Source organism: Panthera leo, chromosome A2 (assembly GCF_018350215.1).
Source record: "Panthera leo isolate Ple1 chromosome A2, P.leo_Ple1_pat1.1, whole genome shotgun sequence".
NCBI lineage: Eukaryota > Metazoa > Chordata > Mammalia > Carnivora > Felidae > Panthera > Panthera leo.
Window position 1 is genome coordinate 35,975,325 of NC_056680.1, and position 16,963 is coordinate 35,992,287.

General features: G+C 41.5%; 1 protein-coding gene across 1 annotated transcript; it reads right to left on the reverse strand.

Moving 5' to 3' along the window:
• Positions 1-1,946: 1,946 nt before the first annotated feature.
• Positions 1,947-16,143, reverse strand: LMOD3 (leiomodin 3). Its single transcript, XM_042927533.1, has 4 exons — positions 16,014-16,143; positions 15,232-15,555; positions 10,920-12,332; positions 1,947-2,250 (listed from the first exon to the last, which is right to left on the reverse strand). The coding sequence occupies exons 2-4, from the start codon at positions 15,523-15,525 to the stop codon at positions 2,224-2,226; spliced, it is 1,734 nt and encodes a 577-aa protein (XP_042783467.1). The 5' UTR covers positions 15,526-15,555; positions 16,014-16,143; the 3' UTR covers positions 1,947-2,223.
• Positions 16,144-16,963: the final 820 nt, after the last annotated feature.

Here is a 16,963-nt window from a genome sequence, read left to right on the forward strand (position 1 = left end):
AGGAGTCGGTTGATGGAAAAAGCGTAAGTAAGCTGCTTTACCTGTCTCTTGACAAAATCTGTGCACTGAAGCAGTAAGCTATGAATTTGAATCCTCTTTTCCCTTGGCACATCTAAGAATAAATACCTCTTTTAGGACTATTAGCACTCGTTTAAATTCCTGACTTTATTAATACTGTGGCTATACAAACAAAGGCACCAGGCTTTCAAGAGCTTCAACTACTAACAGTAAGCTTTTAAACATGTTTAGAGCACTTTGCCCAACAGCATTTAGCCTCTCAATGTAGAATATGCTAGACACAAAGTTTTATTTACAGTAGCCCTTTCTTAACCTGCTTTGCATGCAAGGATGTTTTATAGAAACAGTAACATTGGAGGAAAAAACCTCTCAGCCACTGGCTATTGTAAAACCTGATTGAAACTACAGCTATTCAAATGTGGATACTTTTGCACACACTAAACTATCTTTAAAAAATGTAAACACCATATTTCTTTCCCATGGCCTGTCCTTCTAAATAATGTTATTTTTTAACTTTCCCAATTAGGCCTATTCTCTCCTAGCCTGTTTTGCTTGTTATGTACCACCTATGATTATATAAAAGGAGAAAGAAGGCAGGCACAACTAACTATTCACTTGGGTAAAGAAGAGAGTAAAGGCATCAATGTGTGGTTTTCTAATTTCTAATGTTCACACCACTTCTATATAAAAGAGTCTAAGGGTGCCTGGGTGGCTCAGTTGTTTGAGGGTCTGACTTCAGCTCAGGTAACGATCTCATGGTTGGTGGGTTTAAGCCCTGCATGGGGATCTGTGCTCACAGCTCAGAGCCTGGAGCATGCTTCGGGTTCTGTGTCTCCATCTCTCTCTGCCCCTCCCCCCCCACCTTCAAAAAATAAAAAAACATTAAAAAATGTTTTGAAGTCAGATTCTATGCATCTAGTGACTAGAATGGATAATTAAGGGCTCTAGAAACTTGGAAAGAGGAAAGAACACTGGGTTTGGAGTTGTCTGGAAGATTTTTATGGAGGATTATGACCTGATCTGGTCTTTAAAGATGGGTAGGCCTTTTGTAATGGAGAGCAGGAGGGAAGTGTTTTGAAGGTGTTCTACAGAAGGGCTAACAAGAGCAAAGGCATAGGCTGTGCATGAGGATGTCTTATCAAGAGGAGCATAAAGAATCTGTGGCAAATATGACTAAATCGGAAACAGACAGTGGAGGGCCTTGACTAATACAGTAAGAAATTAAAAGCTAACCCTGTAGCAAATTTCCTTTAGAAGATTTTTGAGGAGAGCAACAAGATCAAATTAGATGCATAGACTAAACACATATATGTGTGTGTATATATGTATATGTTTTATATATATTAGCTAAAACTAAAAATTTATCAATCATTATTTATACAAAACTTTTAACAAAACAAAACTAACATGTTCTCTGCCTTTCTCCCTCTACATATGGAAACAGGGAAGTATACGCGTGTATGAGTATGTATGTATATTTATGTGTGTGTATACATACACGGTTTGTTTTTCCCATTACTTTTCCTGGAAACACTATTTTCTCCATGTCCTATGCCTTAACTGCTCTGCTCCTCACAGATAAACACACACACACACACACACACACACACACCCCTTTCTGAAGTACGATCCACCAGGGGAATGACCAAGAGAGCAAGCTAAACAGGGCTGGGGACTGAAAATCCTCACATGATTCTCCAGAGAAGAGCTCATTCACCCCATTCTTCCATTTCAAAGCATCAGCAGGTCCTGGAGCCCAATTCACCCTTCACATATCCAGAGAGTGAAACATGATTTGTGCCCTTTAAGATACCATGCAATGAATTACAGCAGGAGATGGAGGGAGAAATACTTAACACTTCTATAGTATTTATTGTTATTTTCCAGAAGAAAGCAAAACAAACGTTTACGAAAACAAAAATCTCTTTGAAACTTCTGTTGCTGGAAGCGTGACTGCATTTTTATCTCAGTCACACAAACTGATTGGACATAGAGAATGGTGTCCCAGAATAGTAATTTTCTTATCTCCTCCTCCCTTTTCAGCCCCTATTTTGCCTCTGCATTTACAAAATGCTCCTATCAGATGTCAGCCCATTCCCGCTTCCACCACCTGGCTCCAGAAGTATGCTGCTCAAAGAGTCTCCGAACTCTGATACGAGAGTCATTATCTCAAATCCTTGCTCTTCTAGATGATTCTGTTGCCACTTATGCCAGCTCTTTTGGCAGTTGCACCTGTGGGTTGAAGTAGTTGAAGAAAAGAGAAAAAAAATTAATCTTGGAAATTCAAGAGTTTTACAGCAAAAATGACAAAAACTTACTATGTGTCTGAAAAGTTACAGAATGGATGAGAAATTGGGGCCAGAGAGCCACTCAGATTATAATAAAACAACAGTAACAACCACAATCACCATTCAGTGGGCATTTACTGATACCAGGGACTGATCTAAGGGCTTGAAGTACATGGTGAAGCATATTATAAAAACAAAAGGGCAGATGTTGGAATCCGCCTGGTTCAAATCCTGATACTGGGACTCCTAGCTGTGTGGTGCTAAACATCCGTTTTCTCCACTGTAAAATGACAGTAACAGTATGTGTCTAACAGACAAGGCTATTAGATGAAGGGATATAATACAAGCTAGTAGTCAAGATCAACACTTCAAAAGCAAGGCTTTCATACAATAGCCTTGTAAGGAGGGAACAGGCTCAGAGAGGAGAAACAATTTGCCCCGCAGCTAGTAAGTGACAGAGCAGGATTTGAATCGAGATCTGCCTGATATCAGTACCCAAGCCTTAACCACAAAAAAATACCACCACAAAAGTATAAAACATATATTCTTTTAAAAACTGATCTTTCTGGGGCGCCTGGATGGCTCAGTCAGTTAGGCATCCGGCTTTGGCTCAGGTCATGATCTTGCGGTTCACAGGTTCAAGCCCTGCATCGGGCTCTGTGCTGACAGCTTACAGCCTGGAGCCTGGAGCCTGCTTCAGATTCTGTGTCTCCCTCTCTCTCTGCCCCTACGCCACTGGCACTCTGTCTCTGTCTCTCTCTCAAAAATAAATAACATTTAAAAAAATTTAATAAAAAATAATAAAAACTGGTCTTTCCTTCTTGAAATGCATTTCTAATTTGAAGCTCAATTAAATTTTAAAAATAAAACATCACTGGGAGAAGCCCTAAGGCAAAAAAAAAAAAAAATTACAAAAGAGTAGCAAAAGTCTGACTGCTATTTTAGTTTTGCTTCATAGGAACAACTTAAATACAAGGCAAGTTGTTAAACAGTTTCAAGTGGTGTTACATCTTAGGAGGGTGACTTACCTCGCATGCATGTACCTTCCAGAGGACACTCAGAGTTTGTACAATAATGACTAAGAATGTTCCTCCTCCTATTCCCCATGTCCACCTGCCAGCGTGATGAGCCATCTTGGCCATCTGCTATGGCCCCTCCTACAGGCAGTTCTCTGCCCATGACCTTTGGCTGGAAATTTCCCAACATCCTGCCTCCTGGGGAGACTTCTGATGGGTTGCTTCTGCCTGCCCAGCCTTCAAACCAAGGGGTTCTCCATGTGCTTTGGCCCTCTCCCTCCTGGTGTCAGACTTTCAGGATGCGACAGTTGTGACAGCACTTTGGTAGGGCTCAACCATGGAGACACCGACAGTAAACACCAGTGAGCAGAAAATGCACTGCCCAGTATTTAAAGTGACTACAAAGTTGCAACAAATAACTAGAACAGTGTGTTCTTTGTATTGTTGAATGGAAAAAAATCATTTTACATAATGTTATTATTTACATAATGTTATGCATGGGAGGGTTCCAAATTAATAAAAATATTTTAAAAAGCAGAATGTGGCACTGGCCCAACAGAGTAAACCCAGATACATATTGATATATTTAAAATATGACCACGTTGGCAATTCACTGTGAAAAAGAATGAGTCATTGGTTAGCTGTCATTGGTCAGCTCTTTGGAAAAGAAATAACAAAGGAGGCTTTTTGCTCTCTATTTACTTCTAAAATTTAACCCTTTAACTCATCTGTAATATGGAATCTTTTTTTAAAACCAAAAACTACATGGGCACCTGGGTGGCTCAGTCGGTTAAGTGTCTGACTTTGACTCAGGGCATGATCTTGCCGTCTATGGGTTCAAGCCCTGCGTCAGCTCTGTGCTGACAGCTCAGAGCCTGGAGCCCACTTCAGAATGTGTGTCTCCCTCTCTCTTTGCCACCCCCCCCCCATCTCACACGCGCACGTGCTCTCTCTCTCTCCCTCAAAAATAAACATTAGAAAATTTAAAAAAAATCAACTACAAATGCAGGAATAAAAGATGGGCAAGTATCTTAGTAATCTCCAAAAGAAGCCATTTCTAAGCAGAACACAAAAGACAGAAACTGTAAAGGAAAAGATAGCTAGCCTTGCTGTTATAAATACCTAAAACTTACAAACACATGAGAATCAGCGTGTAGTACTGTTAGGGGTCCTGTTCCCCCCTTTACTTGTTGGTTAAAACTAGTTTAAGAAAAGTATGTGTGGAGAGTATTACATAAGGCACACACATACATACACTCACAGAGACTGGGCCGGGAAGAGAAGATCCATCTCAGTAGGGGTTATTTAACTTGGCATATGGATGTGAATTCCTGCTCTCAGTCAACAACTCAGTGGGTATCCAGGACAGAGAAGAGGAAAGGCTAGTTTGAGGAATTCACAGTCCCCTAGGAGACCTATACTGTACCTTAGGAGGGCTGAACCTGAAGCAGAATGTGGGAGATTCAGTAAGAGAGGTGCAGATTAAGGAGAATGGAAATAGAAAGGGAAAGTATTCACTACTGGTAACTTGTTTGGTTTCTTTTGTTGTAAGAAGTCGTATTTGAGTCAAGCCTGTTGGGATAGATTTCAACAGATAGAAATAGAATTAAAGGTCATTTGAGTAGAGGGTATAGAGGCAAGGAAGGAAGTTCCTTTAGGGGAACTGTTAAAAGATGTGGTTTGTCGTGGAGGTCACGGAGTTGTGACCATCAAAGTGTGGCGTCCAAAAAAGTAGCATCGGCATCGCCAAGGAAGTTTACAGAAATGCAAATTCTCAGGCACCATCTAAAACCTATGGAATGGGGAATTCCAGAGGTGGGCTCAGCAATCCGTATTTAGCCTTCTAGGTGATTCTGATGCATGCTAAATTTTAACAATCACTATCACAGACTTCAGAAACGTTGTATACCATAGATTCTTTTCTTTTTTTTTTTTTTACCTTTTTTTTTTTAACGTTTTTATTTATTTTTGAGACAGAGAGAGACAGAGCATGAACGGGGGAGGGTCAGAGAGAGAGGGAGACACAGAATCTGAAACAGGCTCCAGGCTCTGAGCGGTCAGCACAGAGCCCGACGCGGGGCTTGAACTCACGGACCGTGAGATCATGACCTGAGCCGAAGTCGGCTGCTTAACCGACTGAGCCACCCAGGCCCATAGATTCTTTTCTACACTAGGTATTAGGAAATGGCAGCTCTTAGACTAAGTAATTCTGTAAGCATAGGCTCTTTCTAGGGGAGTTTGAGATGTGACATAGCTTTTTCGTATAGAGAGATATCCTCTAAAGGAGCAAAAACAATAAGGCAGGAAAAAAGTTGTTGAAGATAATGCTGGGGGCTCTAGACCTGAACTCGTGAGAGAAGGAAGAGAGCATGGAACACTGGGAACCAGAAACACAAGTAGATCTAAACTCAAGAGCTTGGCTTGGGGACAAATTGAACGAAGTAGTCAAGAAAACCCCAGTGATCTAAGGGGAAAGAGAGATCCAGGGAGTGTCCCAGATTATGTGACAATTGAAACAAAGGGAAAAGATAAAAATAGGAAGGAGAAAATTGTGAAAGGAGAGAATCCAGAAATCCTAAAGAGAAAAAAGATCTTGTTAATGAGGCAAAGAAGAAATGGCTAGAAATAAAGATAAAGACTGAAGAGTCTATAATGTTGCATCTTATAATCACAACTGCCAATGCGTCATTGAGACTTTTGGCTAACAAAGGCTGCTTAGGATATTATTAAAGTGAAGTCTTTCCGAAGGAGAAATTTAGCTGTGTTTTTAGGCAATTGAGTGGAAGCAATCCAGAAATACATAGGTGAGCCCAAAGTGAAACTGAGTCAATGTTAAAACACCTTTTTTTTTTTTTTTAAAGTTTATTTATTTTTGAGACAGAGAGAGACAGAGCATGAATGGGGGAGGGACAGAGAGAGAGGGAAACACAGAATGGGAAGCAGGCTCCAGGGTCTGAGCCATCAGCCCAGAGCCCGACGCGGGGCTCGAACTCACGGGACCGTGAGATCGTGACCTGAGCTGAAGTCGGACGCTTAACCGACTGAGCCACCCAGGCGCCCCTAAAACGCCTTTTCTGATTGGCACTGAAGCTTGTGTAAGATATAAATGCATTTAGCCTCGGTGAATTAAATTGTTGTCGCAGATGGAATTTTATTTCAGGGAGAAGTACAAAGACCCATCTGGGATGGTAGGCAGTGAGTGGTCCACAAAGTTTTCAAGATGAAAAAAAAAAAAAAAATCACACATTTGCCAGGGAAGGATAAGCCTGTATAAGCCTAACATCTTTGTTTTGGGCTGGTATCACACTGACTAGTTATTAACTTATAGGGAAAGGAATTAGTGATTATCTAATAAATTCACTTTGCTAGACAAGACAGAGAGTTTAAAAGCACAGCTAAAAACAAGAAGAGAAGAACCTAAAAAACTCTACTGGAGCCAACTAAGTCATGCAAATGAGTGGAACAGGCCAGGTATTAGGCGGTAGGGAATGGTGGAGACAGAAAGACTCAAGAGTCCATCATCTATCTCAAGGGAGAAGCCAATCCCAGATCCACCTGATTAGTACATGCAAATGCGAGCCCACTGTGGCCAGATCTGAGGCTTCCAGGGGTGCCAGATGTCTCGATGTTATTGCGTGGTATTTTAAATTTTGTACAACAATACTCAAGCCAAACAATATAGGCCTGGAGCCTTGGCTGACAATCTGTCAGTTCTCCATCCCTGGCCCACAGAATACATACATTCCTCTTAAGCTGAATTAAATGGGCGGCTTCTTGGAGGAGGTAGCATTTAAGCCGAGCAAGTGTACAGGTTTTCTTTTATTCTTTGCTAGCAACTTCATTTCAAAGTTCCCAGGCCAGAAGCCAGCATGGGGACAGAATAGGCATTGAAATGAAAAAATACGATTAAAAAATACAAACTGACTACTTGATGAGATCTCCTCTGGCAAATGCAAAAAGAGGATTTCCAAGTCCACGAGAGGAAAAGAGCTAGTCTTGTTTTTCCGTTTCAAGTTTCCTAAATAATAATACTAAATAATTTGTACATATGCTTTTGGACACTCAAGATTCCAGTGAGGAACATGGGGGGAAAAAATCACATTTCAAAATTATTCTTTCATCTTAACCTATTTGAAAACCCAGGGGTTTGGAGGGCATCTCTATCTACCAACGCAAGCGTGGGGAGAAAAACCTAAAAACCTTTAGTTTAAGCTCTCCAAAATGAATGCTGTGATGTCTCCTTTGGCTGGCTAAAAAGATCCCTTTCTGCTCAGATTTTGTGATACCATCACCAGGGGCGTTTTCAGTGACATTTCCACAGTCCCCAGACCAGAAAGCGTCTTGCATGCCATGATGTTTTACAATAGCTGGTTGCACATACAAGCACGAACACACCATGGCCTTGAACCCTATTAGCACTTCCATTAACTACATGGGCTGGCTGGGTTAGTAGAGCATGCGACTCTTGATCTCTGGGTCGCAAGTTCAAGCCCCACACTGGGTGGGGAGCCTACTTTAAACAAAAAACTGTTTGGGCATGCTTGGCTGGCTCAGCGGGGATAGCAAGCAACTCTTGATCTCGAGTTCATGGGCCCAAGCCCCACATTGGGTGTAGATTACCTAAATGAAACTTAATAAATAGAGTAGCTTTTGAAGAATGTCAAAGTTGACAAAATGTGATGGGTATGTACCAGTTCTTTGCACTATTTTTGAACTTCCGCAAGCCTAAAATGATTTCAAAATAACAAGAATAGCTTTTAAGATCACGCTATGATTCATCATGAAAGCAGAGATTTATCGTGCATGTAGCAAAGCACAAAATTTGATCAGCGGGGAGCAAAGGGACATTAGTGGAGTGAAGATTTGTCAGTGGAATGATGCATTTTCACATTTTTGCAGAGCATTTTCCAGGACTATGTGGATGAAGTTGCGTGACATTCTGTATCTTAAATATATGCAAAGAGATACCTATTGCTGGCCAAACCAGGCAGCGGAAAGCAGGCGGAATTGCCAATCCGTTGGAGCAGATAAAAGACATTTCCAAGCAGAGGCCAACGTGCAAGGGCATCATTCAAAAATCATGTCAGAGTTTACTTTGAAGCATGTTTCCTTCTCAGTGGACCGTAAAAACAAAACACAGCTTAAAACTGGTAACTTCCTAGAATCGATCAAAAGGGGAAAGTGTAGTACTTAGCAGGGTGTTGCGCTTTTATAAGTATCCTTGGGAATTTATTTTATTGCCCTCTGTTCTGGAATCTGAACTCAGAGTTGGATTGGTTTCAGCTGACCAAAAGGCAGAGTGTCCTGACTATGGAAATTACAAAACCAAGACCCTAAGATCCATGAGGCCAAGACTGCACCTGTCTTATTCACCACAGTATTCCTGACCCCTCGGATGGTGCCTGACATGTAAAAAGCACTATGTAAATATGTGTAGCATTAATGAATAAGTGAATGGGTAGAATGAAACAGACTCTAGGAAAAGCAGACTTGCTCACTACAACACTCCCTGGGAAGGCAGGGAATTGGGTCAGATGATCATCGGAACTTGTTTATCTCTTCTACTCTGAATCCACAGGCCACCTCTAATGTATATTGTAAAAAGACTTCCCTTCACTCTTTTTAGACTGTTATTTTCTGATGGTACAGCCTCCCAGGCAGCTCCCAGATGCTTTACCAATGATTGGTTGCACAGTAACAGAGCTAGTTTCTCTCAAAACAACAGCCCAATCCACCCCCTACAGAGGTCTGGCTGCCGGGGAGAGGAGCAGGTGCAGCAAGTCTTGATGTGGTACCCAAGGGCAGGCAAAGAACTCTTGCCTGACCTCATGGGACCTCTAGTGTTCTCACCCTGGCTTCTTCCCTAGGAAGAACCAGAATCCTACCACACAGAGGAAAGTCATCTTTGATTTGGAGGAATGGAATGTTGTCAATTCTGCATTACTAGCAGATGGGAAAAAGGAACATACATATGTAGAACACATCTTGAAAAAATTGAGGCTCCCTATGATGAAATCATGTACAGACTATTCTGGCTGAATTACACACTAGGATTTAAAACTGGGGCACCTGGGTGGCTCAGTCGGTGAAGCGACCGATTTAAGTTCACGTCATGATCTCACGGTTTGTGAGTTCGAGCCCCATGTTGGGCTCTGTGCTGACAGCTCAGAGCCTGGAGCACATTTCTGATTCTGTGTCTTCCTCTCCCTCTGCCCCTCCCCCACCCACACTCTGCCTCTTTCCTTCAAAAATAAACAAACATTAAAAAAAAAAGAAAAATTTTTAAATAATACAGTTAATTATCAGCTACCCGTGACCTTGGGACACACACCTCTCAGATTCCATAAATGCTATCATAGTAATGACCAAAAAAAATTATTGCCTCAACTTGACCTGCAAGGAATAAAATACTTTCATGTATCAGCAGCAGCAATAGTGAATCATTGTAAATATTAAAACTGAAATAGTTAAAACTCCGTTAACTCATGGAGACACTAACTTGAAGTTTGCCATTTGTCTGGCTGTCTAAAAAGTGAAGAATATATAAATGCAATTGTACGTAGTCTCTCTTCATCTACTAAAAAAGTACCAATTGGGGCGCCTGGGTGGCTCAGTCGGTTAAGCGTCCGACTTCAGCTCAGGTCACGATCTCGCGGTCCGTGAGTTCGAGCCCCGCGTCGGGCTCTGGGCTGATGGCTCAGAGCCTGGAGCCTGCTTCCGATTCTGTGTCTCCCTCTCTCTCTGACCCTCCCCCGTTCATGCTCTGTCTCTCTTTGTCTCAAAAATAAATAAACGTTAAAAAAAAAATTAAAAAAAAAAAGTACCAACTATCTTTAAACATTGTGGAAGCCCTCAGTTATTTACAAATAAGGGGCCTGATTTAGGCTTCATTCTTACTTATTCCTGCAACAGGTTCCTCAAGATCTCTGAAGGTCCACTTTATGGCTGGGGCAAATAAAAGCTTCATCCTCAACTTGGAACTGGGAATCCGCGTCAATTCTACCACTTTCTACCTGTATCTCCTATACTTGGTATTTAACTTCTCTAAGCCTCAGTTTCTTTTTAATAACATGTGGAGACTAATAACACCTTATAGGGTTGCTAGCCCTATAAGATAATTCATATCATCAATCTGGCCCATAGTAAGTACCTAATAAATGTTAGCTGTTAGTATTATTATTACTAAGGTGTACAGATGTATGTATGCCCAAGAGGACAGCTAGTAATTTAGGTCCACTGGTAATGTTGATGGGCTTCTTCCAGTTGGTCACACTTATGAGAATGTCCTCGCATTAAAACAAGCAAGGAGGGGCGCCTGGGTGGCTCAGTCGGTTAAGTGTTTGACTTTGGCTCAGGTCATGATCTCATGTTTCATGAGTTTGAGCCCCACATTGGGCTATGTGCTGGCAGCTCAGAGCCTGGAGCCTGCTTCGGATTCTGCGTCTCCCTCTCTCCCTGCCCCTCCCCTCCCCTACTCACACTCTGTCTCTCTCTCAAAAATAAACAAACATTAAAAACAAAAACAAAAACGAGCAGGGAATAGAGGTGGGATACACTGGCTGGTGCTTGCTCCCCATTTCTCTTTCCCTCTACTTACGGGTTTAAGGTAGGCGACATTGCTGTGACGAATGTCATTCAAGAGCTGATCTCTGGGAGTGATTTCCACCAACGGGGGCGGCCTATTTCTCGGCACTGGCTTCAGTGTTCTGATGACGTCTTTGAGGTTGGTTTTCTCGGGGGGTTCTCTGGCCTCTGGCATCCGAGATTTGCGCTGGATTCTCTTCAGCTTCACCACCCGGAAGGAGTCAGGGTCCGTCCTGTACTTCGGAAGTTGTGATGGCTTCTTCATCATTTCGTTCTGCCAACTGAAGGGGACTGCCTGGGGGTTGGGAGGCTGAGGAGGAGGTTGGAGGAACTCCTGCATCCTGGCATCCGGCATGGGTCCTCCCAACTTCTCCCACATTCCAGGCGGTAGCCCCAACCCGTTCTCCAGCATGGCTATCAACTTCCTCTGCTCTTTCAGTTGCTGTTGTTTTTGTTCCTCTTGTCTCTTCTGCCTTTGTTTATCCTGATTCCTGGTGAGCAGGTTGGTTACCACCATTCTGGGGCCCGGGAGCTCAAAATGGTAGCCCATCTTCAGGAGGGTGGTGTTGGCCTTCAACAGTCTGGATATTTCCATTTCGGCATGGTGGCCCAGCATGTGCCTTTGATTGTGAAACCGAAGTTCAGTGAGCGTCTCGTTGAACTGGAGACACCTCATGATGGCCACAATTCCTTTACCTGTGATGAAGTTGGACTCGATGTTGAGAGTGGTGATGCTCCTATTTTCCCGCAACATGTTAGCCAAGGCAAACGCGGTGTTCTCATCGGCGCCCACATTTGCTAAACTGAAGGTTTTGACATGTTTGTTTTTCTTCATTGCGTTGACAAAGTCCAGTAACATTTCCTTGGGGATGTTTTCAATGTTGTTCAAATTGAGCTCCTTCATATCGGGATCATTCTGTCTAACTCTCCTCAAGCTCCCATCCAGGTCCGTCTGGTTTCCTGAAGGCCTTGCACTTACCTTTAAAAAACTGGTGTCTAGAGCTAACTTCTTAGGATCTAATTTTGATACTTTCTTCTCGCTCTTTTCTTGGACCTCTGGCCTGTCTTTCTGTTCTTCGAATGCTTTCTTAGCTACTTGGGGGGAGCTGCTCTCACCGTTTTTGATTTGCTCCTTTCCCTCACCTTCCTCTCCTCTTTGCGGCTTTTTATCTTCCCTGCCATCTTCATCCTCATCATCGTCATCCTCATCGTCATCATCGTCATCATCCTCATCATCTTCATCATCTTCATCATCTTCATCTCCTTCATCTTCTTCACCATCTTCCTCATCTGGTTCTTGGACATTGTCGCTGCCTTTCGATTCTCTTTTATTGGCTGTGATTTCATTGTTGAGCTTTTCTTTTAAATAGTGGGACACGTGTCTATTACCTGTGCCTCCTTCTTCATGCTGCTCTTGAATGTCCACCTAAAAGAGAGTTTTAGGAGGGTTAGAACACAGGGCAGTGGAGAGATATGAAGCAGAGCAGTAGCTACTAGAAATAAGAAAAAGGTTTATTATGAAGTGGGGAAAAAAAACCAAAGGAACTGTATGTATAGCATTCCGTTTGTATGTGTATACGTATATAAACACATATACAACATATCAAGTTTATAAAATATTGGGAAAAAAAAGTCTCTTGTAATGTTTACCAAATTAGTAGTTATCTCTTAGAAAGAGAGCTAACTGGGAAGGGAAGAGCACCTGGCTGGTTCATCAAGGGGGGGGGGGGGGTGGTGTACAGGACTCCTGACTTCAGAGTTGTGAGTTCAAGCCCCACATTGGATGTAGAGATTACTTAAACAATAAAATATTTTTTAATGTTTTTATTTTATTTTTGAAAAAGAAAGAGGACTAGCAGGGGAGGGGCAGAGAGAGAGGGAGACACAGAATCTGAAGCAGGCTCCAGGCTCTGAGCTGTCTGCACAGAGCCTGATGTGGGGCTCGAACCCATGACCCGTGAGATCATGACCTGAGCTAATGTCGGACACCTAACCAGCTGAGCCACCCAGGTACCCCAAACAATAAAATCTTAAAAAAAAAGAAAAAGATAAAGAAGAAGAAGAAGAAAAAGAAAAAGAAAAAGAAAAAGAAAAAGAAAAAGAAAAAGAAAAAGAAAAAGATAACTGGGGAAGGGACACATGGGTGTCTCAGTTGGTTAAGCGTCCAACTTTGGCTCAGGTCATGATCTCGTGGTTTGTGAGTTCAAGCCCTGCGTCAAGCTCTGTGCTGACAGCTCAGAGCCTGGAGCCTGCTCCGGACTCTGTCTCCCTTTCTCTCTGCCCCTCCCCAACTCACACTCTGTCTCTGTTTCTCTCAAAAATAAATAAACATTTAAAAAAATTTTTAAAAAGATAACTGGGGAAGGGAAGCATTTGGGGGATTTTTACTTTTTACATTCTATAATTCTCAAGTGTTTGAGTGGTTTCCTTTTTAAAACAAAGTATGCATACTCATTTTGTAAGCAAATATAACCTAAATAAAGATGAATTTTTATAGCCATACTACACATACAAACACACATTTTTTTCGGTTGTGTTTATCTCATCCCATATATTAAACTGAAACCTAATTTTGTTTTCAGATTCTGTATTGTTTTTTAAAATGGTATTCAATTCTGGAAGTGACCCAAAAATGATTTGCTGTGAAAACCTCACAGGCTTATCTATCAATACATTGAACTCTTGGTTTTATATATAGCTGAATAGGCATTTTTGTACTCATAGTCCTGGGTTACAGGATAATTTACCTATTGCCTTCAACAAAATTTGCATTCCTTAAATTCTTGCTAACCTAATATAATGTGTACATCACATACTTATCCTGAAAATGTAACATATTGTGGGGAAAATGAGAGCACCTTGGTATTTTGAAATATATCAAAGACCTAGACTTGGGTTTTTGGTTTTTTGTTTTTTTTCTTTTTTGGTCTCCTCAGCTCTGTAACTGCCCTGGCTACTCCAAGGACAGGCTTGCTAGTCAGTTTCTTTTGAAACAATGTATCTAGAGGCAGAGCCAGCTACAAAAGAGGGCTGGATTATTTAGATATTTAGCAACAATTGCTTAATGTAGAAAAGAAAATGGCAGCCTTTAATCAATAATGTTTATTAGATTCTTGCCCAACAATCAGGGTGCTTTCCTATACCACATGTGTAACTCGTTGGTGTCATTTCAAAAGCTCATGTAGCATTTTCAAGCAGTAACTTTCTTATCGCTTCTAACATTGTTGGTTGGAAGTCACAACTGACAACAGTTATCCTAAAACCACTTAAAGCCTTCACCACTGCATTTGTCATCTTTCCCAGGAGGGGGAGCCAATCATCAAGCTGTTTAAATTATACCAAGGGAACAAAGTGTTCAAAGTACTCAATTATTTTTCTTTTTCTGAAATTCACATTCACACAGAATTGTCTTCTAGTACAGTTGTAAAATATCTGGAGATTATACCTGAAACTGGAATCTGATCAAGCAAGCAATTTATTTTCTTAAGTTTAGTACATGTTTAAACTCTCCTAACCATGAAGATAGTTTATAACTTTCCTTAATTACAGCCTGCATAAGAGCAATGAGACAAGATATCTATATAAGCAGGCATAACAAAAAGAGACTTTACCTGCGGGGATCTCTGTCTTCTTCTTTCTATGTCATTTGTAAGTGGAATATTTTAAAAAGTATGCTAATATACAATCGTCTCATAGATTCAACCATAAATTCTAGTTTTCATATAAAGAACATATTTAAGAAAGAACCATCCTTAAAACAACTCTTTCATAGCTATCAGTCTCTAAACTTATTACTGATAGCCAATAAGCTGTGTTAATATTGAATTTTTAGTTATTTAACTTGGTTAACTGTAAGTTGTGTGGTGGGTCTTCAGAGGGGTTTAAGACCTTGGCCGTTGTACGTGAAATACTGCATATGAATGCATATGCAGAAGAAGGGGTACAGAGTTTTCACCAGCTTCTTAAAACAGCTTGTGAGCCAAAAAAAAAAAAAGAGTCAAGGACAAATGCTTCTGGGTTATGAGTTAATTCATTAAGTATCATGTCTGCAGAATACAGACTTTCCTACACGGTGAACCCCATAGTAATTTTTTTAAAAAAAAGAGACATTGACAAGCAATTACCACTTTTTCTTCCCAATTCTACCATGTAAGTGTTTCAGGAAGTTTCAATCTGGCATATGATTAAACATTATGGATTTAACCTAGAAGAGGCAACACAACAAGAGAAAAACATGGAGTCTTGAGAAATGACAGTTGCAACATGGACACCTGTCGCTCAGGCCCAGGCAGCCGTTTCTCTGTTGTACACAAATCCCTGGTTACCTGGGATGGCACAAAGGTGACAGGGACACGTTCGTCTTCCAGCATGCGTCTCGATGCCTTTTGCCAATACATATAATCCATAAGAGATTTATGGTCAAAGTTTCCCGTGGGTGGCTTGTCCGTCTGATCCTTCTGAATCATTCCCACAGGAAGCCTGGGGTCAGGGGCCATGACTTCCATTTCCGACTGCAGTTTCTTTAGCTCTTCAGGGGACAAGTTAGCCAAGATTTCATCTTCATCAATCTCCTCATCAAACAGTTCCTCTTGATCTGAATTCCTGCTGTGTTCTGACATGATTGTTTTTCTCGATATTTCTCTGTGTTACTAGAGAAGGAGAAATAACCAAAGACTCTCAAAATCATCGACTCTCAAGGAGTTCCCCCAGTGAACAAGCAATCCAGGTTAACGCTGCTTTGAGAGATTTTTTTCCCCCCTGAGAATCCCAGCAGCGTGTGCTGAGCAGCTAGGGGTGACTGGAGCTAAGCTTATGCCGTATCTATATTAAGCAGGGCTTGACTGGATAGGGTCAGTTTATGGAACTACTCAGCCGCTCTCATTTTGGCAACTTGAGTCAGCTGTGCAAATCCATCTGACATTTCAGTGCAGCTGCTTAGGTTTGCCAGTGAGTAACCGGTCTAGACAACCTCTACAGGAATCAAATTAGCGCTCTTCCCGTGTGCTCTTACACGGTCATAGCCAAACGCACGCCAGCCCATAAACACATACCCCAACCCCACAGGGGGACACCGCTTCTTTGTATTTAGAGGATGAAAGCAACTTACAGTATTTTGGAAGGAAGATCCAACCAGCGACTTGAGTTCTGTTGAAGTGAAAAGTTCACTTGAAGGTGGAACGGGAGCTCTCAGGGTTTCCCTCTTCGCTACAGTGTGACTCTGGATGCAACCCTGCACACAGAGAAGAGGTCTGGCTGTGTTCCTCGTTCCCTGCGTAAGCTGAACCTTCGCAAGCTGTCCTTGTTTGCATCTAGATCCTGTGATCAAACAGATGGGGGCAACCAGCACTTGAATTTCCACCTCTAAGTGAGGAGTTTAATATTTTACATGATTTGTTTTTCTTACTAAGTATCCATCAAGCCGGGATAAATTAAAGTGGATCACAAATGAAAGACAAAGCAAAACAGACAAAAAGCAAAAACAACACCCAAACCATTCCAGTACTGGAAGAAACGATGAAACGATTTTTTGTTTTTAAATCTCAGAGGGCAATATGGCAATAGTTACCCAAATGACAAATGCACATTTTTTTGACTCGGCAATTCCACTCTTGGGAGTTGTATCCTACACATAGACTGTAGATGTGGGTGAAGTGACAGGTGCACAGACTTACTTAATATAGCAAAGTACAGAACTTTTGTATACTGTTATTTGTATGATAAAGGGTAAAAAAAATGTATGCATACATACACATTTTATCACCATAACAGATCCTTGGAAAGATACACAAGAAACCATTACCCTCCATACTTTTGGAGAGAGGAGCTCCTTGCCTGGGAGACAGGGCTAGGAAAGACTTTGCTACTGTATACCCTTCTATAATCGCCAACTTTGGGACTTTATGAATGGAATCCTTAGTCAAGCATTTAATGCTTATTTTAATGCTTATTTGTTGCTTATTTGTGCATTTATTGTACAAAAGTTAAGATGACACAGGGAAGTATAAAGAAAATAAAAATTTCCCCTTAGGGCATCACTAAGAGCTACCACTATTAACA

What these genes read in the sequence shown, in the direction of transcription:
- LMOD3 (XM_042927533.1), bottom strand. Translation starts at nt 15,525, where the DNA reads ATGTCAGAACACAGCAGGAATTCAGATCAAGAGGAACTGTTTGATGAG. An exon ending in TCACCTTTGTGCCATCCCAG is followed by an intron (nt 12,333 to 15,231) that starts GTAACCAGGGAT and finishes ACTCTCTTTTAG; the next exon opens with GTGGACATTCAAGAGCAGCA. An exon ending in ATGTCGCCTACCTTAAACCC is followed by an intron (nt 2,251 to 10,919) that starts GTAAGTAGAGGG and finishes TTCAACCCACAG; the next exon opens with GTGCAACTGCCAAAAGAGCT.